The sequence below is a fragment of the Lissotriton vulgaris genome, chromosome 12 (genome assembly GCF_964263255.1).
Source record: "Lissotriton vulgaris chromosome 12, aLisVul1.2, whole genome shotgun sequence".
NCBI lineage: Eukaryota > Metazoa > Chordata > Amphibia > Caudata > Salamandridae > Lissotriton > Lissotriton vulgaris.
The window spans coordinates 777,671,513-777,695,649 of NC_141700.1; the positions used below are offsets into that span (position 1 = coordinate 777,671,513).

Below are 24,137 nucleotides of genomic sequence, written 5' to 3' on the forward strand. Positions count from 1 at the left end.
GGCGGGCCGTGCTCCCACCGGGGAGACCCCAGGCCTTCTGGCTTCCAAAGCGCACGACCACAAAGGGCTCCTCTGTGCCCCTCCAGCCACTTCCTGCCCCGACTGACTAATGCCTCCCTGACACGGCCTTGGCAATGGCTTTGGGGAGCTCGTGTCTCTTTGACGGATTCCCCGGCCCCCCCGAAAAAGCAAGTGAGCGTGGGAACTGCGGAGTTAACCAGATAGATGAATTGCCGAGCCTGCGTAAACCAGCTGCACTGTGAATGGGGGTGACGGGTGAGGCTATCCCATAATACTAACTTTGCCAGTTGCTAGGTTACCCCATTGTTGACCTATTAGGAGGCATCTGACGCACAGGGCAAAGGGGTGATGTGCCTAGGATCACGGTTTAGAAATCGCTGTGCTGGGATTGGAACTCGTCAGTTCTGGTTTCAGACTCGGTGTCGGTGGCCCAACCAGTACTCAGGGGACCACCTGTGGGGAGAGGGGAGCCATTAGAGGAACCCAGGAGGCATAAAAACCCGGAGCACACCTGTCGGCGCCCTACCTGCCCGGGGACCATGACCCGATAATTGCGATACAGTAATTATGATGCATAATCCGCAGAGGCTCGTCCGGGGCGCCCTTTTCTCCCTCACAAAGGATGCCCAGGTGAACCCACTTGCTGGTGACATTTGATGAAGCTGGCAGAGACCTTCTGTGGGCCTGTGGTTTGAGAGAAAACCTCACCTGCCATGGTTGGGTTACCCTCGTGCAGTCACCTGGCCTTGTGAACCAAACGTGCACGACGGATCTGTGCCACACCCACAGCAAACAGCTAGCGCCCTGAAGCCCGGCCGTCTTTGGGCACCAAGGCTGGCCAGCATCTTTCTGGCTGCCCTGCCAAGAGCCCTCTCGGATGTGCCGCCTTGTTCACACCGTGCCACATAAGCCATCTTGCCGCCATTTTGTGCTGGTGGACTCCCACTGCGGTGAGATGTCTGCTTTGCGGCAGAGTAAAAATGTAAATCCCAATTTGTAAAGCACAAACTACTCACCCTTACGGGTCTCAAGGCGCTGGGGGCCGTTGTGGACATTAAGTGAGCTATTGCCCAGAGTCACATGGTGCTGAGCGGAGGCCGGAGCCAGGAATCGAACTGCGAGCCCTGTGCTCCAAAGTCAGCTGCCCTGGCCGCTGCGCCACACCTCTCCACCTAGTGCTGGACACAGAGTTTTGAGCTTCTCTTTGGGGGTTGAGCGCTACCTCTGATGCCCTTTCTGAAGGCACTTATAGCCGGATCTCAACAAGGTATCTTGTGGTTGTATTGTATGGCACGCCATGTCCACCGCTCAAATGAACATATTTCCCTATACAAACCCACCACTGATCCTCTTTGGATTCCGGAGTAGCGTGATACTCACCTAAAAGCGCTTCGACGCTTCGTCAGGGGTAGTAAGTGCTAGATATTTATTTATTGAGTTTTAACTAGCGCTGGCTGGACCCGTAGGTATATGTTTGCTATTTACGTGGTCCCTTAATGCTGCATTGAAGCGGGTACAAACAGTGCCCATACCAGGTTTTGTGAGTAAAGAACCCAGCAAGTGTTGTTTATTGAGCAAAACATCTCAGGCCTAAAAGGTTTTATGAGAGAATGTCTACTTGAAAAAAAAAATTATTTTGTGCTGGAAGCTTTGCCGTTGAGTGCCCATCTTTCATAACTTTGTGAAGTGGAACATTTTTATTTGTCCACCTCTAATTTCTATTTCTCATTGTTTCGGTTATATGAGTGCATTGTTGGGGCAACTCCATCAGCACTATGGATTCTTAAGTTAAACATTTTAGAAATGTGATATAATGATGGAATGGAATGTAACATATGTTACGATATGTAAGGGTCTGAGTTAAAATTCTATAGGGATCTTAGATATATGAGATCTTCGAAGATGGTTATATTGTATATCAAATACCCACAACAGCTTTGAGAAAGGCCTGCAAGGCTTTAAGCCAATTTAGAACTATGAAAATTATTAATTTGCATATATATTAGAACATTCGACCGTTCAGTCAGGAAGGCCACCATATTTCAAACACATAACTAAAACTTGGTGTAATAAATGAGAAAAGTTGGCTATTGCCAACTTAAAGAACATTTTATTTACTTATACATTTATTTTGAAATCACAGTGATTGGATTTACTGCAAAAGGTTTTTATTTTGTAGGGAAAAAAATCACAGAAAAATCTTTTTACGCAAAAATGTCATCTGCAGATGACGATATCTTGCATGGATACCACACCTTGCACTCGCACAAAGTTGCGTCCTTTGCAAAAAATTGTCTTTCAAAATCATATTTTTTCTAGCCCTAAAGTATTCTGTTCACAGAAAAGTTTTTAATGGAAATCTGATCCTGTGAATTATAGACTTCAAAAGAGTGAAAGGTGGGTGGACAGCTAAGGCTTATATGTGCTATTGTGTTGCGGGTGGAGTTGAGATGTTGGAACATATTCTGTGGGAGTACAAGGTACTTAAAAAGTAATAAAAGCCTGCTAGTAACATCGGTGATTTATTGCAAGTCTATTCCCACTTTTATTGTGTAATTCTTCGACTGGAGAGCTTTCAGTGAAAATATGATTTTTCCCCACTTGTAACGTGAGTCACATTCTGCTGCATAGCATGTAGATTTTTTTTTAAAAAAGCAATTGTTCAAGCACAGTTTTCATTGCTTTCCATACTTTTAAAATGGCTAGCTGGGCGGTGGCTGAGCTGATCGTGGTGCTTGCTCAACATCTGCAAATCAAGACAGGTTGGCTTTGGCAATGCTTGTTTCAGCGTCGGAGCAAAATCATGTGTCCACCACAAACTTTGTTCTGGAAGGAGCAGGTTTTCATTTGGACACTTGGATTTCAGAGGGATCCCAAAAGTGTTGCATTCTTTTCAAAGGCCCTAAGTCTCGTTCCTCGTGCCCGGTTCCAAGACCAGTCTTTGGAACCGGGCACGAGGAACTAAGGATCGAAGTTACCTCACGGCACCCAACACGGCAGCATGGCAGATTCAAAGTATAGAGGACGCCATTCATTGATCTAACGCCCAAGGGTTGACTAGAGCCTTGAGAAAGGCCCGGCCGCATGGGCAATGTAAGGGGTGAAACACGTGTTGGCTGACAAAAAATACTGAGCACATAGTCATGCATGAAATCCTGCAAATAACCAAATAAAAGTATATAATTTATAAAAATCATAACTAAAGGACTATTTTTTCTCTATATCATTTTTTTTCTTCTTCAAAGTTTTATATAGCGCGAACAAGATCTTCGCAGATATCAGAGCGCTTTACATAGAGGGGTACATGAGGGAACATAGTCAAACAAATAAATCAATAGATCACACAGTACAAGGTGGCTGCAAAGCCAATCATGTGAGTAATAAGACAACTCATACAAATAAGTAAAGGGGTCAAACATGTAGTATATGTAGTACATTGTATCGAATTTTGGTATGCAAGGAAACAATCCAGACAGCAGGACACTATAACAATATAACTACCCGGCCACGTGACTCGCAAGGAGGTGCAGGGTGTTTCAGCCCCCGGTGGTGAAGGGCATGGGGCTACTGCCCTTGTGCCACTGGAACGTACCGGACCACTCCGCGGAACGCCCGGCCGGCTCAGCGCAACGCCCCAGCGGCTCCGCGGAATGTCCCACCGGCTCCGCGGTTATTGTTTGACCAGTAAAGTCTCCCAGGCGGCGGCATTGTTCCCGCCTTTCTCCTCTCAAACGTGCTCATTACTGTAATGTGAAAAGGCTGTGCCCGCCGGCACCTCCCCTCGCACATTCTGCGGTGGGGACCAATTTGCCTTCCGTTCCTGAAACCACCCAGCTGCCAACCTCGCCGCCCCCTGCGCCCGCGGTTAAAAATCTGCAATCTGTTTTCTGCCGGTTTTGCTGAAACTCGGAGTCCTGGCGCTGGGGTTCATTTATGACGCGCTGCACGACAGGGTCCTGTGCCCGGGGCCCCCCCTCGGGTGCCCGCACGCCAGGCCTCAGCACCCCTGCGCCCACAGACCATGCCGGGCACACGAACTATTTTGGATACCCAATGGGGAGGCATGTAATGGCCCATGCTGTTCCGCGACCCAGCGCCAAGTTGCCAACAAAGTTAGCCTCTCCATGTGAAAATAACATCAAAAGTCACAAATCAGAATCTCTTTCATGGTTGGATCTTTTCTTCAGAACATGAAGCAAGCTGGCACCAATCATTTTTATAATGTTTAGTACTAACTCGGTCATATCGCTTCACACAGCGCCATATTGCCTTTTCTAAGCGCCGTGAAGAATAGGTGTTCCAGTCACTCACTAACTAATTGGTACCGAGTACTGGGACTCAGAATTTCTTTGCCTCGATGCCTTACTCCCAAACATGCATCTCTGTAATTACGGCCCCTAGTTAGAAGCCCCCTGTTGCTACAGCGCCTTGGTACAGGGTCTCTGACATTCTGGTCGTTGCGCTTGAAGCGCTTCACCTGTGTATACAAATGTAAAAGTGCTGCCGGGTGATCCGGGAGTTGAGCCTTGGAATCCTGTTTTCCTGCCTCACTCAAAATGGCTGCCAGGCGCCCTCCATTGTCCTACAATTGCAATGCTTGGCCCAGCAGGGGCAACACCTTTTTAAAAGTAGCTTTTTGACGTCATCACGGAAGATTCTCCCTTTGAACTGATGTACTGTCACTCTAAGCCCCCGTGCCACCCTCTGTGGCTTCTGTCTGCTGTTAAAAGGGTCTTAAATCCGGTTCCTTGGTTCCCTGGGGCTGTTCAGATGTAAATATTCAGAAAATCGCTATTGGACACTTAGTGGAACATCTTGAACCTCCATAAAATAAACCCAGAGCTAATGAAGATCATGTTTTTTTTTTCCCTCTGGAAAAGTGCCTGTGCCTCTAGTGACATATCTTGTTTAACAAGCCTGGGACTCTTTAAAAGGGATTTCAGTCCTTCTGTCTTCGCAGATCTTAGAACTTGCACGTGAGGCGATGATACACCCCACTAACTTCCATTTTGCACAGATCAGCCTGGTCGTGTCATCCAGACAGGGGTTTGCCAGGTTTTGTTGTGCTTGGGAGTGTGTTGTTGGGTTGTGTACATGTGTCAGATGGCTGGTTTGCTTTCCCCATTGCTGCTAAGAAACAGTGTGTACAAAGTTTGTGGCAAACAGAGGAATCTCCTCTGTCTGTGAACCCCTCTGGGCAGGTGTTTGTGCACAGCTCTGCCTTTTAAGCAAAGAGAACACATGCAAATGTTCATGCAAACTTTGTTAGTGTAAAGTGCCTGGGTGTTCAGGTAGAGGCCCCTGTTGGTGGGCTGGCACGGATGGAAAGCAGTTACCTTGTAGGCTCCGGCTTCTGAACGCAGGTGCGACTGAGGTTCTGGGCCCAGGCAGGGCCAGCCCATACCATTGGAGCACATAGACTTACCTATTTGTGTATAAGAACCTTCTTGAAAGGTTTTCTCGGCACTCGGGACAGTTGTCGATGGTGAGCGGTTCCCATGTGCCCAGCACCAGCAAGTCTTTGGTTCTGCAGTCACTGACACAGTGCCTCATCCACTTATTGCTTTTGATAATTGATCAGTCTCTTATCTCTCATTATCTCCCAGGTCAACTATGGAACAATACACCAGTTCCATAGGCTAAAGCCAGTTTCTGGGGGCAAAGGGTTCCGACAAGTTCTCTGTTTCTAGGAAAACAAAGTGTATAGTGTCTATAATTTTTAAAGTCCTGGCATCTATCTTGGTTAGTGAGGAACTTGGCAGCCATCTTTACGTCCGATGGGCTTGATGGCGGCCATCTTCACTGCTGATGCACTTGATGGCGGCCATCTTTACTGCTGATGCACTTGATGGCGGCCATCTTTGCGTCTGATCGTTTTGATAATGGCATCTTTATTGCTGATGCACTTGATGGCGACCATCTTTACTGCTGATGCACTTGATGGCGGCCATCTTTGCGTCTGATGGTTTTGATAGTGGCATCTTTATTGCTGATACACTTGATGGCGGCCATCTTAACTGCTGATGCACTTGATGGCGGCCATCTTTGCGTCTGATGGTTTTGATAGTGACATCTTTATTGCTGATGCACTTGATGGCGGCCATCTTTACTGCTGATGCACTTGATGGCGGCCATCTTTGCGTCTGATCGTTTTGATTGTGGCATCTTTATTGCTGATGGAATTGATGGCGTCAATCTTTACTGCTGAAGGTCTTGATGGCTATTTGCTTTTTTCAAGTATTTTTCTGCCCATCACAGTTGGCAAGAATCTTGTTGAAGGTCTTTACTGTTGAGTAGCTTTACTTTTCTCTCCGTTGGCAAGAATCTTGGTGCATTCATTTTATCCAGGCGTGTTGTTCACTGCTATAATGCTGACTATGTTAACTGTCACCTGTGTGGGTTTGTGTTTTTGGGTTGTTACTGTAGTTTGTGTTTGTCTTTTCAACCATATTTTTTGAGGAGTTTAATGGGCACTATTTTTAGCAAATGTCTTGGCAGCCATCTTAGCAGAACACAATCTTGTCAGCCATCTTTGTTTGCAATGAGCCTGCAGTATTAGAACTATCTGGCTGGCCATTTTGGTGATGTTTTTGACAGTCTTTCTTGCATGGATCTGCAGTGATTTGTTGTTCAGATCTGGACATACATGGGAGGGGGAGGGGTTTAGAAGAAGTGTCCTGTGTCTTTGTATTGCAGTGTGCAGGAATGGAAACTGTATTGTACAAAGAGCAGTCTGTGACTACAGTGACATTGCTTGTAAACTTTGCCCTCTAACCTTTCCTCTTTTTTCCTTCCAGAAACTCTCATGAACACCAAGCTGGCAACAGCCGACCTGAGGTGGGAGACCTACCCCAAAGCGGACGGGGTGAGTGTTGTTGGGCATGAAGTGTTGAACTTTAGTAAACTGATGGCTTGAGGGCTAGCATGTAGGGGCGTCAGTCTGGAGTCAGTAACAGGCCAGCCCATTCTTTGAGGCCAATAGGAGAGATCTGACTTTTGTCTGGAGAAGAAAGAAAGCCATAGAAGTCTGAAGCATGAGGAAGCCACTTTCTGTGGTCCGGAATAAGAGTGTAGCGTACGGCACAGGTTAGAAAGATCTCGGTGTCCTGTTCGAGGTAAGATAAACTTTTTAAAAATGCCTCCAGTGGGGTAGCAGCCTTCATCCATCTCCAGTTCAAGATAATACGCCCAGAGTCCTTTGCAGCTCAGCCCTTGCACCCCGATAACCTCCATATTGTTTTTGTTGTTGACCTATATGAGGTACTTCCTTTTGTCTTTAACAAGCTATGGATGGATACATAGGTTAGTCTACGTTAAATGACGCCAAGACACAGAGTAAAAAGCATGAAGATTGGGCATGTATAGAACATATCCTACTTCATGCATCAAGTGCACGAAGCGGGCTTAAACTGTATTCCCGCTCTGCCTCATGGACTTGCAGGCCCCATAATTATGTCCCCCAAAGTTGCTGGAAGCCTCTCTTGGGTTTCTGCCAGTTGCATGGGTTGAAGTTCCTTCTAGTGTGTTCATAATGTCAACAAGACCTAGAGGAGCTTAGTAAATGTTTTCCCAGACAGTACCTTCATCATAGACTGGTCTTTAGGAAAACACGCCCCCATATTTCGTAAAGATTCAACGGTAGAGTCAGTGAAGGTAGATCTGCCCAGAAAGTGTCCACTGTCCACCAGTGTTCCTGATACACGCGGGTTCCTAACCACCTTTCTCCTTCTTTGTCCACAGTGGGAGGAGATGAGCGGTCGGGACGAGGAAGCGGCCAGTGTGCGGACGTATGAGATCTGCAACGTGCAGAGGCAGAACCAGAACAACTGGCTGCGCACCACCTATATACCCCGGAGCGGCGCAACGCAGCTTTACGTTGAGGTCAAGTTCACCATGCTGGAGTGCTCGTCCATCCCTAAGGTGACGCTCTCATGCAAGGAGACCTTCAACCTTTTCCACTATGAAGCCGACTCTGATTTGGCCACGCCCACCTTCCCTGGTTGGATGGAGAACCCTTACATTAAGGTGGACACGGTGGCTGCCGACTTCTTGACCCGCAAGCGCGCAGGCGCGGAGGCCTCAGGCAAGGTGAACATCAAGACGCTGCGGGTGGGACCATTGTCGAAGGCAGGCCTCTACCTGGCCTTCCAGGACCAGGGGTCCTGCATGGCACTGCTGTCTATCCGCGTCTTCTACAAGAAGTGTCCCGCCATCACAGTCAACTTCACCTTCTTCGAGGAAACCGTGCCGCGTGGGCTGGTGGAGCAGGTGACTGGCCGCTGCATAGTCAACACCGTCAAGCTGTCCACCATGCCTGTTGGCATGTACTGCCGCGAGGATGGGCAGTGGGCCGAGCCGCCCATGACCGACTGCACCTGTGCACCTGGCTTCGAGGCTGCTGAGGAGAACACCAAGTGCAAAGGTAGGACAGAGAGGAGGCTTTTGGGTCTTGAGGATGGATAACGTTGGGGGGGGTTAAATGGAGCGGCAGTAAAAATATGCCCTCAGATGAAACCAAAAGCTACTCTTGTGCAAAGGCTCCGTCAATAAGATTTGTGTGACCTGACGAATATCTCCTGTACTCGCCTACTGACTACAACATCTGTATTAGAGCTCTGATGGCCAAGCCTGTAAAGTGTCAGCTGAGGGATAGCTCTGCTGTCTGAGATCTAATCCTAATGCTCTTGCAGAGGTGGTCCAAAATCGGTGAAACCTGAGTGATACATCTGCTGTCCAAGATCTAATCCTAAATGCTCTTGCAGAGGTGGTCCAAAATCGGTGTAACCTGAGTGATACATCTGCTGTCCAAGATCGAATCCTAAATGCTCTTGCAGTGGTGGTCCAAAGTCTGTGTAACTTGAGGGATAGCCAAGCTGCCTTGGGCCTGATGCTGTAGCTGTCCAAAATATGTAACCTGAGGGATAGTTGTGCTGCTTTCAACTATATACTGCAAGGTCTTTCTGCTACGAAGGGTGTGTGTGTTGTCGTACAATTAAGTCGCTGAAATCTGTCTACCCTGAGGGATGGGTCTGCTGTCTAGTACCTAAACTTGCCCTTGAGGAAAGGGTTCAGTGACGTGGCCCTTGCTTTACTTGTCCTGTTTGCAGGAGGGAAGCTTTTGTTACCCCTGCTGTTTTCTGTACAGGAAGTCTGTCCTCCCTTGCAGTTGTCTGGCTAAGGAATCTTAGCCGGCCATTATGTGACTTGCCCTGGCTGTACTGTCGGCTTGCCCTGGTCATGCTGTTCTATGTGAGGGAAGCTTGCCCTGGTCATGCTGTTCTATGTGAGGGAAGCTTGCCCTGGTCATGCTGTTCTATGTGAGGGAAGCTTGCCCTGGTCATGCTGTTCTATGTGAGGGAAGCTATGTGAGGGAAGCTTGCCCTGGTCATGCTGTTCTATGTGAGGGAAGCTTGCCCTGGTCATGCTGTTCTATGTGAGGGAAGCTTGCCCTGGTCATGCTGTTCTACGTGAGGGAAGCTTGCCCTGGTCATGCTGTTCTATGTGAGGGAAGCTTGCTCTGTTTGCTTCTAGATGGGTTTGGAGAGTTGCCCTAAAGGAGCTGCTCTGCGCCTGCTGTGCAGTTATGCTCTATGTAAGAGGGAGGCTTGCATGGCTGACCTGTTTTATTTCCTCAACACCTTCCCTGCCCACTTTGTCTTGTGTTTTCTATTTTTTTAACGTTGTAGTGCTCTAGCTGTTAGGGCAACACTGCCCTGTCCAAGTCATTCCGCTAGAGGGCAAAGATGTGATAAGATTACTATGTTGTCTGAAGACTTCTGCCCTGTTTTTTGTTTCAAATGAGAGTCTTTGCTGCCCAAACTCATCTATGATGAAAGCAGGCCCTTTTCTTTATTTTCTGTTGCCTACTATTGTATAAGTGAAGCTTGCTCTGTGCATGCTCTTTTGTGTGAACAAAGCTTGCCGTTTCCATATTTTCCTGTGTGATGGAAGCTTGCTGTGGACAGACTAGTCTGTGTGAAGAACTCTTGCAGTGCTAGACTGTTCTGTGTGTGTTTGATGTGACTGAAGCTTCTGGTTTCCTGCATGTTCTGTGTGAGGGACGCTTCCTGGGCCGGGGCTGTTTCGTGAGCCCCGGCTCCTCTGTGTGAGGGAAGCTTGCTGGGTCCAAGCTGTCCTGTGTGTCCCGGCTCCTCTGTGTGAGCGACACTTGCTGGCCCAGGCTGTCCTGTGTGTCTCGCCTCCCCTGTGTGAGCGAAGCTTGCTGTGTTCAGACTCAGACTGTCCTGTGTGTCTCGCCTCCCCTGTGTGAGCAAAGCTTGCTGTGTTCAGACTGTCCTGTGTGTCTCGCTTCCCCTGTGTGAGAGAAGCTTGCTGGGCCCAGGCTGTCTTGTGTGCCCCGGCTCTTCTGTGTGAGGGAAGCTTGCTGGTCCCAGGCTGTCCTGTGTGCCCCAGCTCCTCTGTGTGAGGGAAGCTTGCTGTGTTCAGACTGTCCTGTGTGTCTCGCCTCCTGTGTGAGGGAAGCTTGCTGGGCCAGGCTGTCCTGTGTGTCTCGCATCCTGTGTGAGCGAAGCTTGCTGTGTTCAGACTGTCCTGTGTGCACCGGCTCCTCTGTGTGAGGGAAGCTTGCTGTGTTCAGACTGTCCTGTGTGTCTCGCCTTCTGTGTGAGGGAAGCCTGCTGGGCCAGGCTGTCCTGTGTGTCTCGCATCCTGTGCGAGCGAAGCTTGCTGTGTTCAGACTGTTCTGTGTGCCCCGGCTCCTCTGTCTGAGGGAAGCTTGCTGTGTTCAGACTGTCCTGTGTGCCCCTACTCCTCTGTGTGAGAGAAGCTTGGTGGCCCCAGGCTGCCGTGTGTGCCCCGGCTGTCCTGTGTGAGGGAAGCTTGCTGGCCCCAGCCTGTCCTGTTGCCCCGACTCCTCTGTGTGAGGGAAGCTTGCTGGCCCCAGGCTGTCCTGTGTGTCTCGGCTCCTCTGTGTGAGGGAAGCTTGCTGGGCCCAGGCTGTCCTGTGTGTCTCGCCTCCCCTGTGTGAGAGAAGCTTGCTGGGTCCAGGCTGTCCTGTGTGTCCCGGCTCCTCTGTGTGAGAGAAGCTTGCTGGCCCCAGCCTGTCCTGTTGCCCCGACTCCTCTGTGTGAGGGAAGCTTGCTGGCCCCAGGCTGTCCTGTGCGTCTCGGCTCCTCTGTGTGAGGGAAGCTTGCTGGGCCCAGGATGTCCTGTGTGTCTCGCCTCCTGTGTGAGAGAAGCTTGCTGGCCCCAGCCTGTCCTGTTGCCCCGACTCCTCTGTGTGAGGGAAGCTTGCTGGCCCCAGGCTGTCCTGTGTGTCTCGGCTCCTCTGTGTGAGGGAAGCTTGCTGGGCCCAGGCTGTCCTGTGTGTCTCGCCTCCTGTGTGAGGGAAGCTTGCTGGGCCCAGGCTGTCCTGTGTGTCTCCGCTCCTCTGTGTGAGGGAAGCTTGCTGGGCCCAGGCACTCCTGTGTGTCTCGGCTCCTCTGTGTGAGGGAAGCTTGCTGTTAAGGAAGCTTGCCAGTTCTATGCAGTTCTGTTGGAACTTGCATTTGGACTCCTGTTTCCTCTCTGTGCTTTTGGGAGGTGGCAGAGAAGGGATGGGCCCCTTGGCACTTTCTTGTCTTCCAGGGCGGTATTCCCTTAGAAGTGGGGGAGGGGACACGTTGCAGGTGAGACAGAATTCAGAAACCGCCCATTAATCTGCAGATTTTCCCAGCTCCAAGGAAACGGTTCTTCTTCCGGGCTGAGGGGAACGAAGGGGTGGGGCTGGGAGGGGAGCTAAAATTAAATCCCAGAAACGCCCTGGGAAGGGTGGGAAATGCGCTGGCTTGAACAATGGGCGGGAGGGGGAGGGGTGAGGCGGAGGGAGATGTATACAGAAGGGAGAGGAGGGGAGAGTGAGGGAGACCGACGAGAGAGAGCGCTATGAAAGAAGACGGGAGAGAGACTGAAAGAGACCATGAGAGAGGGGCAGGTTAGACTGTGGTGGGGGGGGGGGGGGGGATGTGTACAGTCCGGTAGACACACTGAGAAGAGAGAAACCTGCCTCAAGTAGGCCGTACATTGAGCTAGAAGGAGAGGGGCGCACAGAGAGGAGGGGGAGCTTTGGATAGCGTCAAGTCAAGTTAATTTTATTTTATTTAGTTGTCCACCGAGAACCACAAATGTTCAGTACATAACATACACTTTTTAAACAGTTTTGTTAAAAAAGAAAGGTTTTCATTCTAACACAAAGTTAAAAAAGGTTTTAAACATTTGTATAGATTGTGGCAGACAAACTCATTTGGCTGAGCCTCACATAGAATGATCAATTCCTGTACAGAGTTAATTCTACATTTAGTGTAAATTGGTTGTAAAAAACCTTTTTCTTGCCTTTACCACTTTCGCATTTGGGCAAGTGAACAACAAATGTTCCAAGTCCTGCTCCCCACCATTACACAAATTACAGATAGTACTTGATTTTTCTTTTGGTAACCACCTATACGTAAAAGATTTTAAAGGAAGTATCCCAAATCGAAGCAGCACAATCAATCGCCTGAACCTGTGGATAGCGCCACATGGTACCAGGCTATAATTTCAAGGTGCTTATAAGGGGGGAGAGAACGCGACAGAAGGAGTGTTGTACGCACGGCGGGAGAGGGATAACACAGAGACAGACGTGTGCCTGGGTCGATCCCGCCTCCCTCTTCCGTGTATCTCCCCTGATGAGCAGCATGAAGCCACGCCCTCTCCATGCTTCCACTCGAGCCGGACGTCCCTGAAGTGCTGACATAGGTTCACACACCTGGGAAGGGTCCCGTTAATCGACACTAAACATTACACCAAACCTGCTCCTGCCGCAAGAACATAACATCAAACTTTCCTGCCGCAAGGAAATGACATCACATCTGGTGTGCGATAGAGAAGTGGCGTCCCAGATAACCTCTCCTAGAGGAGTGATGTCACAGCTAACCTTTCATTCAAGAGTGAAGTCACAGCTGCCCTACCATGAGACATTGATGTCACATTTGTCCATGGATAGAGAAACGGCGTCACTTCTGTTCTTCTCTCAGAGAAATGACATCACATCTGTCCTGCCACCTGAAAATAACATCACATCTGGCGTGCGATAGAGCAGTGGCGTCCCAGCTAACCTCTCATTGAGGAGTGACGTCACAGCTGTCCTGCCATGAGACATTTAAGTCATAATTGTCCAGGGATAGAGAAACGGCGTCACTTCTGTTCTCTAAGAGAAATTACATCACAGCTGGCCGGTCTTCGTGAAGAGACATGACATCTGTTCATGAAACAGAGGAATAGCAGCACATCTGTCTTCCGATAGAGAAAGGACATCTCAGCTATCCTGCCTCGAGGCAGTGACGTGATATCTGTCCAGGGTTAGAGAAATGACATCAAAGGTGCTAGCTGCTAGAAAAAAATGACATAGTTACCCTGCTAGCATGAAAAGATGTCACATCTGTCATGAGACAGAAGGATAGCAAAAATTCAGAGTTCCTTCTCCTGGATTCACTATTAATTAGATCTTTAATTGGTCATAGGGTCTTCCCTAGAGGAGCAAGGGGGTTTGTAACGTTACAGTAGTTACCAAATTTACACTTCAATGAAAATGGTGCCCACAGGTATCAGCAAAGACATGAAACAATAGTGTTGTTGTATAAAAATATTGATCAATTATTTATTTAAAAAAACATAATAAAAACAATTTAGAATAAGTCACAACATGTACAAAATTACAAATTTATTCTAGGTTTTTACAAACGCAAAAAACATCCATCATTTTAAAAAGATTATTATTAAAACATCATACTGTCAATTATACAATGGTTTTTGTTAAAAATTACTGGGACATAGGAACGAAAAATGTCGACGCGGCGTTTCGGTGCCTCTTTATTTTGCACCTTCTTCAAGGACTCGTTCACGATTCAGTTATTCTACTCCAGGTGCGAACATCCTGGTGATATTTCTTGTACTTCAAATTGAACACGTTTCTTCCTGTGCTCACTGTCTTTCCTTATCTCTTATTTTCTTGTACAATTGTCTTTGGTTGAGCGTCACTTGTTTTGGAAAAGATTGGGGACACGCTTCAGTCCGGTCCGCTTTACTCTTGTTCTTTTGAGAGTAATGGAGGAGCTACTGGGAGCCTCTGGGAGCTACCTTCTGATAATTTCATCCACCATTAACTCTGTATGGTTAGAATGAATACATCTTAAGTTTATTTCTTTCTCCTTATAGCTTCACCTTTGTGGGGCTTTTTTATCACATTAGCGGTCCACTCTGTCAAGGATAGCTGAACTGCACGGCGTCCTCCACCTTCCTGGGCTTGTTTGGAATTTGGAATGTATTCATTCTAACCATACAGAGTTAATGGTGGATGAAATTATCAGAAGGTAGCTCCCAGAGGCGTCCTCCATTACTCTCAAAAGACCAAGAGTAAAGCGGACCGGACTGAAGCGTGTCCCCAATCTTTTCCAAAACAAGTGACGCTCAACCAAAGACAATTGTACAAGAAAATAAGAGATAAGGAAAGACAGTGAGCACAGGAAGAAACGTGTTCAATTTGAAGTACAAGAAATATCACCAGGATGTTCGCACCTGGAGTAGAATAACTGAATCGTGAACGAGTCCTTGAAGAAGGTGCAAAATAAAGAGGCACCGAAACGCCGCGTCGACATTTTTCGTTCCTATGTCCCAGTAATTTTTAACAAAAACCATTGTATAATTGACAATATGATGTTTTAATAATAATCTTTTTAAAATGATGGATGTTTTTTGCGTTTGTAAAAACCTAGAATAAATTTGTAATTTTGTACATGTTGTGACTTATTCTAATTTGTTTTTATTATGTTTTTTTAAATAAATAATTGATCAATATTTTTATACAACAACACTATTGTTTCATGTCTTTGCTGATACCTGTGGGCACCATTTTCATTGAAGTGTAAATTTGGTAACTACTGTAACATTACAAACCCCCTTGCTCCTCTAGGGAAGACCCTATGACCAATTAAAGATCTAATTAATAGTGAATCTAGGAGAAGGAACTCTGAATTTTTGCTATTGTTGACCCAATCCTTTTCCTGATAGAAAGGGTAGCTCCCAGACAACCTATTTTGTTTATGAGACAGAAGGATGACATCACATCTGTTGAAAGTGACGTCATAGCTTTTATGCCAAATTGCAAGAAATCTTCCTCGTCAAAAGCCATGGCCGAAAATGCAGGTTTTCAACCGCGTCTACTCTGGGAAATGTGTCACTTCATTGGATAGAAGATCTCACATGCGTGTGCCATCACTGGTGCTTTGAGTGCTCTGCTGACCCTCCTTCCTAAAACACATCTCGCCCCTCTGAAGGTAGCTCCCTCTGTAGCCCGGAGCTCGCTTCGTCTCAGGGGCCACAAGGAATGAGTATATCTCCTGGTGCCCGCAACACTCATCGGCTTCCCTTTGAAGCCACAGCCACGTGTCCACCACAAGGCCCTTCACGCCGCCACTCCAGGCCACTGGCTGCTAAGCTGAAGAGATCTGGAGGATCCAGAGCTCCAGGGAATGCAGACGCTCAGCTACAACCTTTTTTTAATTTAAACCATCTTTATTGGGTGTTTTCGCTGTCTGTTACAGCTGGCATGACCAACCTCACACGAGGACGATGCGGTTGCAGCAGTGCGCTGCCTGAACCCGAAGCTGGTGCACCCTAGTGAGTTGCGATGGAGTACGAACACCGAACCACTGAACACGAACAGAGCCCCGAGCCTGAAGTTCCATCTTGCGGAGAGTCAGTGAGTGCCACAGACACACTCGCAGTCTTCCTGGGGTGGGAGAGCCACACCGCCACAGTGCACACGTGATCACAATGAATAGAGTGGTAGGATACTGCTCATATCATGGTCTGGTGATCCATGATATTGGAGAACACCAATGGCTCCCAATCGGGGGGAGGGAGTCAAGTGTGTGTGTGGGGGTGGGGAGGGTATTGTCACTGTTCACATGATGCCTGGTCTTTCTGTGGAGCTGTCGTCCCCTCACCCAATGTTTATACCTGGCCAGCTCTAAACTGGGTGGCATGGTAAACAAAAGAATGTTGGATTTAACCCAGATCTCTTGACTGAGGGTGAATGTTTTGATTTGTTTTGCATTCCGTCCATCATTTGTGTGTCTTTTGCTTTCGCGCCCTAAGTGTGCCAGCTATGCCCAGACGTGGGTACTGAGCTCACTGCGTCACTGGAATCAAGCTAGCCTGGCTGATGAGGGGTGAAACCCCGAAACCAGTCCCAGGATGCTTGTTGCCGGCCAGGAAGGACCTGGCTCGGCAGTTCGGGCTGGACTGTTCCCATGAGGCACAGGGTTAAAACTGATTTGCATATGGCCATGTCTGAACTGGGGTGGCATGATGAGCAAAAGAACGATGGATTTAACCCAGATCTCTTGACTGGGGGCGAATGTTTTGATTTGTTCTGCATTCCGTCCATCAATTGTGTGTCTTATACCTGGTACAAACCATAACCTCATGTGCTGTTCTGGTCCTGTTATCACCTATACATTAACTGGCGGTTCTACCATGGTCTTCCACTGTAACATGTCCCCTGCACCCCTTCAGCCATGCCTGTTTGTGCACCGATATTGTCCTCTGAGACATGGGCGCTGGAAGTAGGGGTGTGTAGGGGGTGAAGCAGCACCCCCAAATTAACCATGCTGGAGTTCCAAAGGTGAATGGGCCTTAAGGATGACTTTCAGTTCCATGTTTTATCTTGTCACATTTGCTGTGTGTTGAAAGGCAGAGTTCGGGTGTCAGGCTGTGTCTTCTGACAAATTGCTGCTTATTTTTCTATTAAAAAAAAAATATTGGCGTTTACTTTTCTTTTACTGCAAAGTGAGCGGATTTTGTAAAGTGAACTATGTGACAATCTCGCTGGTGTCAAAGGAAAGGCTGTAGGTTGTCCTTTTTTCTAACAAACAAAATGCAAAAACATTTAAATGAACTGAGCAAATATTTTAAAATAGATAAGCACTTAATAAAGTTAAAATGAAACTCTTTTTTTGTAAAGCTGAAGAGTGATGGAAGCAAAGACTTTAATAGGATTGGAACAGATCAGGACACTTTACTTGTCCATGCGCAAGTGCCAAATATTTGCTGAGACCCGATTTTCACACAATTATTGCGCTATAGAGTTTTATCAGTAAAACTGCACGGCTACGTAAACTGAGTGAACATTCGTGGGAAAATGTAAATGGCAGAGACTACCACCTCAAACTTTAGTAATGCATGTGCGTCTCTGTACTCCTAAATGTAACACCAGCTACACACTACACACACCTCTACCACTCCCCTGCTGAGTGGGCGTGGCTCACATGCGACACTTGTTCCTTGTGTGATGTGAGATTTCTCAGAATCAGCGTGAGTTGACCAAGGTAACACTGATGCACCCCCCCCATACATTGTTCCCGCAGCGCTGCCTCAGAGCTGACAATAGGGTTGTCCAGGCCAGAGCAGCCTCGTGCCCTTCAGACCCCCCCTCCGTTTCTAAAGTGAGGCAGCAGCTGCTGTCAGGCGGGGTAAGGGTTCATGGGGGGGGGGGGGGTTTGACGCCCCCCCCCCCTCCCCCATGCCTGCGGTACTGCTGTGCACAGGCCCCTTCATTGAAAAGGGGAGATTCCGAAGGCTGATACACACAACAGCCCCTCTGCCCCCCCCGTGCCATCAGCCCTAGCCTTCAAACCCCCCCTCCTCCCGCTGCATAGCCTGCCCCCCCCCCGTGCAGGGCCGTTTCTAGGTGTTTTGCCGCCCATGGCGAGAATTGAAAACTGCAGCCACCTCCATTTTACTACCATCACTCTCTCCCCCTGTCATCCAGGCTAGAGGAATTAATGCATTAGATATTCCCAAACTCATGTTTTTTGCCGCCCTCCCCCTTTTTGCCGCCCTTGGCCGCCGCCTTGTCTTGCCTAGTAGTAGAAACGGCCCTGCCCCCCCCCCCCCGTGCACTGTCAGCAGACCCCCGGGCTCAGTGAGGAAGAGCACAGCGGCACGTGGCCAGCCAGCGGCGATCCTTGAAGGGGCCAGGAAAGAGAGGAAGGACTAGTGTAGGGGTGGGGAGGCAGAGGAGAGTGGGGAGGTCAGGGAGGAAGCAGGGGGTGAGGGGAGGGAGAGTGTCGGAGGGAGTTAAACTGAGGTGCAGTGGTGGGAACTAGAGGGGGAAGGGATGAGTGAAAGGAGGGTAGAAAAGGGAGTGGCAATGGTGAGGGTGAAGGGGCACGAGGGAATAAAGGAAGACATAGGCACGGGAGAAGAGCGCGCGCTGGAGCGGGAGTGGGTGGAGGAGAGAAAATGGGAGATAAGTGAAGGGAGGAAAACGGCAGGGAGGCGGAAGATGCCGACAGCAGGGGTTTAGGGAGAGAAAGGAAGATAAAGCAGGAGGAATAGGGTGGCTTGAAGAAATAGAGAGGGATGGAACAAAGAAGGCAGAGAGCAGAAGGGGCGAGGAGAGGCAGGAAGGAGCTGGAAAGAGGCAAGAGGAGTGACAGCGAGTGGGAAACCCTCCCCCTCTGGAGGCCTCGCTGCATGCTTGGGGGAGGGCGGATTATAACAGTGGTTAAAGGGGCAAAGGTTGTGCGTCTCAAAGTGACTCTAATTAGCGGGCGCTTAGAGGGGGCAGTTGGGGGAGCAGAGACAGGCGCTCGATAGCTCACGAAGATTTCTGACAAATGTCAGGCCCAGGCCTGAGCAACATATGTTGACATTTTTCCAATTAGTTCTTCCCCTTCATTAAACCGTTCTTTCAAATTAACTTTTTCATGAATTCATGAAATGTGTTTTGCATTTAAATATATTTCTTTAACGGGGATACTATCCTCTTTTTAAGATCTCTTCAGAAATCTCTCTTTCTCCTCTTCCTGTTGCCTCTATTTTTCGTCTTTTCTCCCGTTTCTTTTTATTTTTGTGGGCGAACTCCTTGCCCCTCAATTCACACGCTCACCTTTCCACGATATCCTTAAAGTTTCAAGTTTATAAAAAGTTTATTAAACTTTACAGTCCCCATGAACATACCTGCCTTATTAAATGACATTATATATACAGAAATGCATAACACAAAACAACATATTCTATATATGCAGCATTTTCTCGGCATGTATACACGGGCCACTATGAATACTTACATTATCTAAAACCGAAGAAAAATTAATTGCAACGTCAGTTGTTCGAATCATGCTCTTGGGAAGCAGAGGGCATAAAAGCAATTTACTGGCAGCTAAAGATTCAGCCCCCCCCCCCCTCCCCCACCACCCCACGGAAAGAGGGGGGGGGGGGGCATACAGTGAATACAAATCACCAAAACACGCATACAGCTAAACACTGCCACAAAAGCCGCAGGCTCAAGAGCCATCTCCATAAACACAGAAAACAGACTGTTCAGCGTTGGAATTTCTGTGACCAGGGGAGAAGGGATCTCAACCCAGACATCGCTGCAAGGTCATGTGAAAGTCAACACGGCGCTATGCACATCCCTGTAACAAACATCAGATTTATTTATTGTCCATTTTCATGCTCATATGAAGAACCCGTTCCCTCTGGGGTTCACTCATACCTGCGTCTCTCCTTACATGTTATGCTTCGCACAGGAAGCATATATTTTATTATCTCCTGTTGTGGAATATTTTAGGGGGAAGTTCAAAATTCTTCAATTTTTTTAAAACAAAGCATGGGTCAAAGAAAGAAGAAAGGTTGGAACAAAGGAAGTTGAAAGTTATCCATGTCAGGGGCTTCTGCCCTGAAGGCAAACACTTGGAATGCCATTGTCTGGATGACCAATTTCCTGTGAGTATTTTATCAGAAGGGTTGTAGTAGACAGAGAAGGCAGACTCCCTAACTACAGTTTTTTTTATTTTACAAACCATTTGTTATGAGTAAATTAAATATACTTTCATTACTAATATATTAGGCGCTGTTTGAACAATTTTTTTGTTATCTTCTCTTCAGATCCGAAATTTCTTACCGTTCTGTGTCAATGTTGTTGATTTTTATGTTTGGCCTAAAGCCCGCTTTGGCTGTCTTGCCAGACCCCGGTGCTTGAATTTTTTTTTCATAATGATACATACAGGGATTCATACATCCATCAGCCCTCTTAATTGGTCTATTCAAGTGTCATTCACATTGTGCGTCTACCAACCACAGCGTAAACCATGGGACGATGGGTCAGTTCACTTCATCCTTGACTTGCCCTGTAAACAACAGCTCACTTGTGCAAGGCCACTTGAAAGAAGTTCACTGCAGTACCAGGGCTGCTGGGCCTCTCCATTATGTTTTCATATTTCAAATGTCAACCCCGCCCCGCCCCCACCCCCCCCCAAAAAAAAACTTATTGCACACTTGCAAACCCAGACTAATTTACTTTGGCTACGTTTGTAAAACCTGTTGGGCATTTGTCAGTCCAGAGACGTCATCATCATGTTTTCACAAAGGTGGTGAACCACCTTGCACCGACGCATAATCGTCAATCCAGCACGTGGTTAGTTTGGACACCAACCGCGAAAGGGGAACATGTTGAGGGGCGTTTCCAGCTTGGCTATGGGGCCTATAGCTTCTTGGGTGGCAAGGGGGTGTGTACACCAATGCCTTGTGCTCCCGGTGTATGCTGGGTTAATGTAAGATATATAAGTCAAAAGACGCCAAATGAGTGACATTCCCGCCCCAAATGAGTGACATTCCTGGCCACAATGAGTGAGATCCAAATGAGTGACATTCTTATGCCAAATAAATCATATTTTTGTGACATTTTTTACCACAAACTTTGCCGTTTTTGTACAGTTGAGTGGCACACCTGTGGGGCTTGTCGGTGCAGCTGTTGCAGGAGTATGTCTGGTTAGAACGGTGATTGTCAGCATACGTTGTCTTACACCTCCTTTTCTCTGTCTTTGCAGCCTGTCCACTGGGATTCTTCAAAGCCAACCAGGGTGAGGGCCTGTGCCAGCCCTGTCCCCTGAACAGCCAGTCTGTGAACCAGGGTGCCGCGCTCTGCTCCTGCCGCACCGGCTACTACCGCGCCAGGAGTGATCCTCCGCACAGGCAGTGCACCAGTGAGTACACCCGGAAGGAACGGACAGGCAGGGGTGGGGAGGAAGGGGCGACCCTTGTGCACCCCTATCTGGGCATCTGTCACCGTAGACCTATGCTGAACCCAGGGCTTGTAAGGAAGGGGTAGTCCCACGTGACAGAGAGCAGTCCTGCAGAAACCACGAGAGACCAGGCAGCAGTCACACACAGGCAGATATTATTCACACATTCAGAGCAGTTTTATGCAGGTAGTAGTCAGAAAACAGTTGCATGCAGGAGTTCAGAGCAGCTGCACACTGGCAGGCATAAAACAAATCACAAGCAGTCTTACGCTCTCTCTCTCCCTCTCTCTCTCTCTCTCTCTCTCTCTCTGAGAGTAGTGGCCCATAGACCATGAGAAAACAGTTATTCGTGGGCCAGAAAGCAGTAAAAGGCAGGTCAATAGCAGTCACACATAGGCACTTAAAACAGATGCATTCAGGCAGTCAGGGACCAGTGACAGGCAGTCAGTCAGAGAGCAATCACACACAGGCAGAGAATAGTCACACACCTATGCAGGGTAGCCACATGGATTTTACAAACACAGTGGTTCCTCACAAAGGGAATAGGCGAGCATCAATAAATATAAAAATACAATGAAATTTATATTGCATTGTCCAGCCGGACGAGGATATTTTAATCTTAGGAGAATCTGACACAACAATAAAGTGGGAACACAAACACTGTGTAAATCAGAGTACGAACAAACAGAAAGACTCGGGCATATCTCAATGCTTGAAAAAGAAATCAACACATTGACAAGCATAAATGAAGAAAAACACCATAGCACACTTAAAATGATAGATAGGATTGTGTTAAGGTGTCAAAGAGTCAACGACGTTTCAATCCCATACGTAAGATAGTGGGATCATCATCAGGACATAAGGTTACATGCCTGAGTTTAGATGCCAACTGCGGGGTCAGAGTGACCAGCAGTAGAAGGTAATGGCTGGAAGGCAAGTGCTGGCTGTCAGATCGCCACAAGATAGTATGCTGGCGGCGTATGGTAATGGGCTCGGATGATCGATCAAAATAGGAATTGCAGGCGTAAGTAATCGCTCTTCGACGTAGGTCGTTGTGACCGCAGCGTTTCTGATACGGCAGCCTGGTAGGGGATGAGTGTCATACGAGGTTCACCGCAAGGTAGTAGGCTGGCGGCATGGGGTAATGAGTTCGGATGAGCGATCAAAAAGGAAATGCTGGCATTAGTGATTGTGCCTCAGCGTTGGTCATTGTAACAGCGGCGTGTCCGATACGGTCACAGGGACCTACGTCGAGGCGCGATTACTCATGCCCGCAATTCCTTTTGATCGCTCATCCGAGCTCATTACTGTACGCTGCCAGCATACTATCTTGTGGCGATCGGACAGCCAGTGCTTGCCTTCCAGCCATTACCTTCTACTGCTGGTCGCTCTGATATCTCCTAGTTATGAAATGGGTGTTTTGTTGAATGCTGGAGGCATTGCATGCTTCATGTGGGTCTGAGTTTGCCGCAGTGCACTCTGGTACTTGTAGCCTTGGGGTAGCTCTGATGTTGCAGCCATCTTGTCTTCTCGCTGCTCCCACAGGTACGCCTTCGGCACCACGGAGCATTGTGGCCAAAATTAATGGCACGTCGGCCACGTTGGAGTGGAGTGAGCCACTGGAGAACGGTGGGCGCAACGATGTCACCTACACCGTGCTGTGCCAGGAGTGTCCGGAGCGGCAGCTCTGCCGCGCATGCAGTAAAGTCACCTATGGCGCTCGGCCTGAGGGGCTGACGGAGCGCCGGCTCCTCATCCACGGCCTGCAGCAGTATGTCACCTACACATTCGAGATCCAGGCCCTGAACGGGGTATCGGGCGAGAGTTCTACCATGCCGCACTCCGAGTCTGTCAACATCACCACCAACAAGGACGGTAAGAGAGCCTAGAGCTGGAAGGGCCCTTCTAGAGTTTGCAAAGTCACGGACCACTGGGACTGTGAGACTGAAAGGAACTGTGGGAATATACATTGAGGTCCTGTGGGACCGAGGGCCCTATGGGAGCTGATGAAGTGAGGTCCCTCCGTGAGCTAAGAGAGCCAGGGCCCTCTGAGAGCTCGAGGAACCGATAGAAGGTGTGGGAGTGAGGGACTGCTGGGAGCTGTAGGACTGAGGGCCCGCTGGGATCTGTGGGATTAAGGGCCTATGGGAGCTGAGGGAGTGAGTGCCCCCCGTAACCCTCAGGACCCTGCCCATGATTAAAACCCCCAGGAACCAGCACCATATGTGACCTCAACCCAAGCCCCATAACCCAACACCATGCTTGACTTCCAGGCCCATGCACCGCACCTGATCTCCAGGACCATTCACTATGGCTGACCTTCAGGTCTATGCTTACCTTCCAGCATTTGGCACCATGCATCATGCCAGATCTATAACATTCTCCTCGGTGCCCGACCTCGAGCATCTTGTACCATGCCTGACCTCCAAGACCATGCCCATGCCTGACCTCCAGGCCCATGCCACTTTCCAGCAATCTGCACCATGCTTGACCATGCACCATACAGCACCTCCAGACGAATTCCTATCTTATAGCCATCTGCAACATGCCTGACCTTAAGGACCATGCACCATGCCTGACCTCCAGGACCATTCGCTATGCCTGAGCATGCATCATACCTGACCTACAGGCCCATGCCTGACCATGCACCATGCCCTATGACATCCTGTTTGGTGCTAGACCTCCATCATCCTGCACCATGCCTGGCCTCCAAAACATGCAGTATGCCTGACCTCCAAGTCCATGCCTCCTTCCAGTAGTGTGCACCTTGCCTGACCATACACCATGCAGCAGCACCACACCCATGCCTGTCTTTAAGCCATCTGCACCATGCCTGACCTACAGGCCCATGCCAGACCTATGACATCTTGTTCGGTGCCAGACCTCCAACATCTTGTACCATGCCTGACCTCCAAGACCACCTTCCAGCAATCTGCACCATGCCTCACCATGCAGCGCCTCCAGACCCATGCCTATCTTTCAACCATCTGCAAAATGCCTGACCTTTTGTACCATGCACCATGCCTTGCCTCCAGGGCCATGCCTGACCTC

General features: G+C 48.6%; 1 protein-coding gene across 2 annotated transcripts in view; it reads left to right on the plus strand.

Annotated features, from left to right (window-relative positions):
- The window catches only part of EPHB4 (EPH receptor B4), a 94,628-nt gene that overhangs the window by 39,105 nt on the left and 31,386 nt on the right, over positions 1-24,137 (plus strand). For both annotated transcript variants that reach the window (XM_086946137.1, XM_086946138.1), the window contains exons 2-5: positions 6,819-6,886; positions 7,762-8,443; positions 20,892-21,047; positions 22,632-22,961. In XM_086946137.1, the coding sequence (XP_086802263.1) occupies positions 6,819-6,886; positions 7,762-8,443; positions 20,892-21,047; positions 22,632-22,961 (1,236 nt within the window). The remainder of the gene's footprint in view (positions 1-6,818; positions 6,887-7,761; positions 8,444-20,891; positions 21,048-22,631; positions 22,962-24,137) is intronic.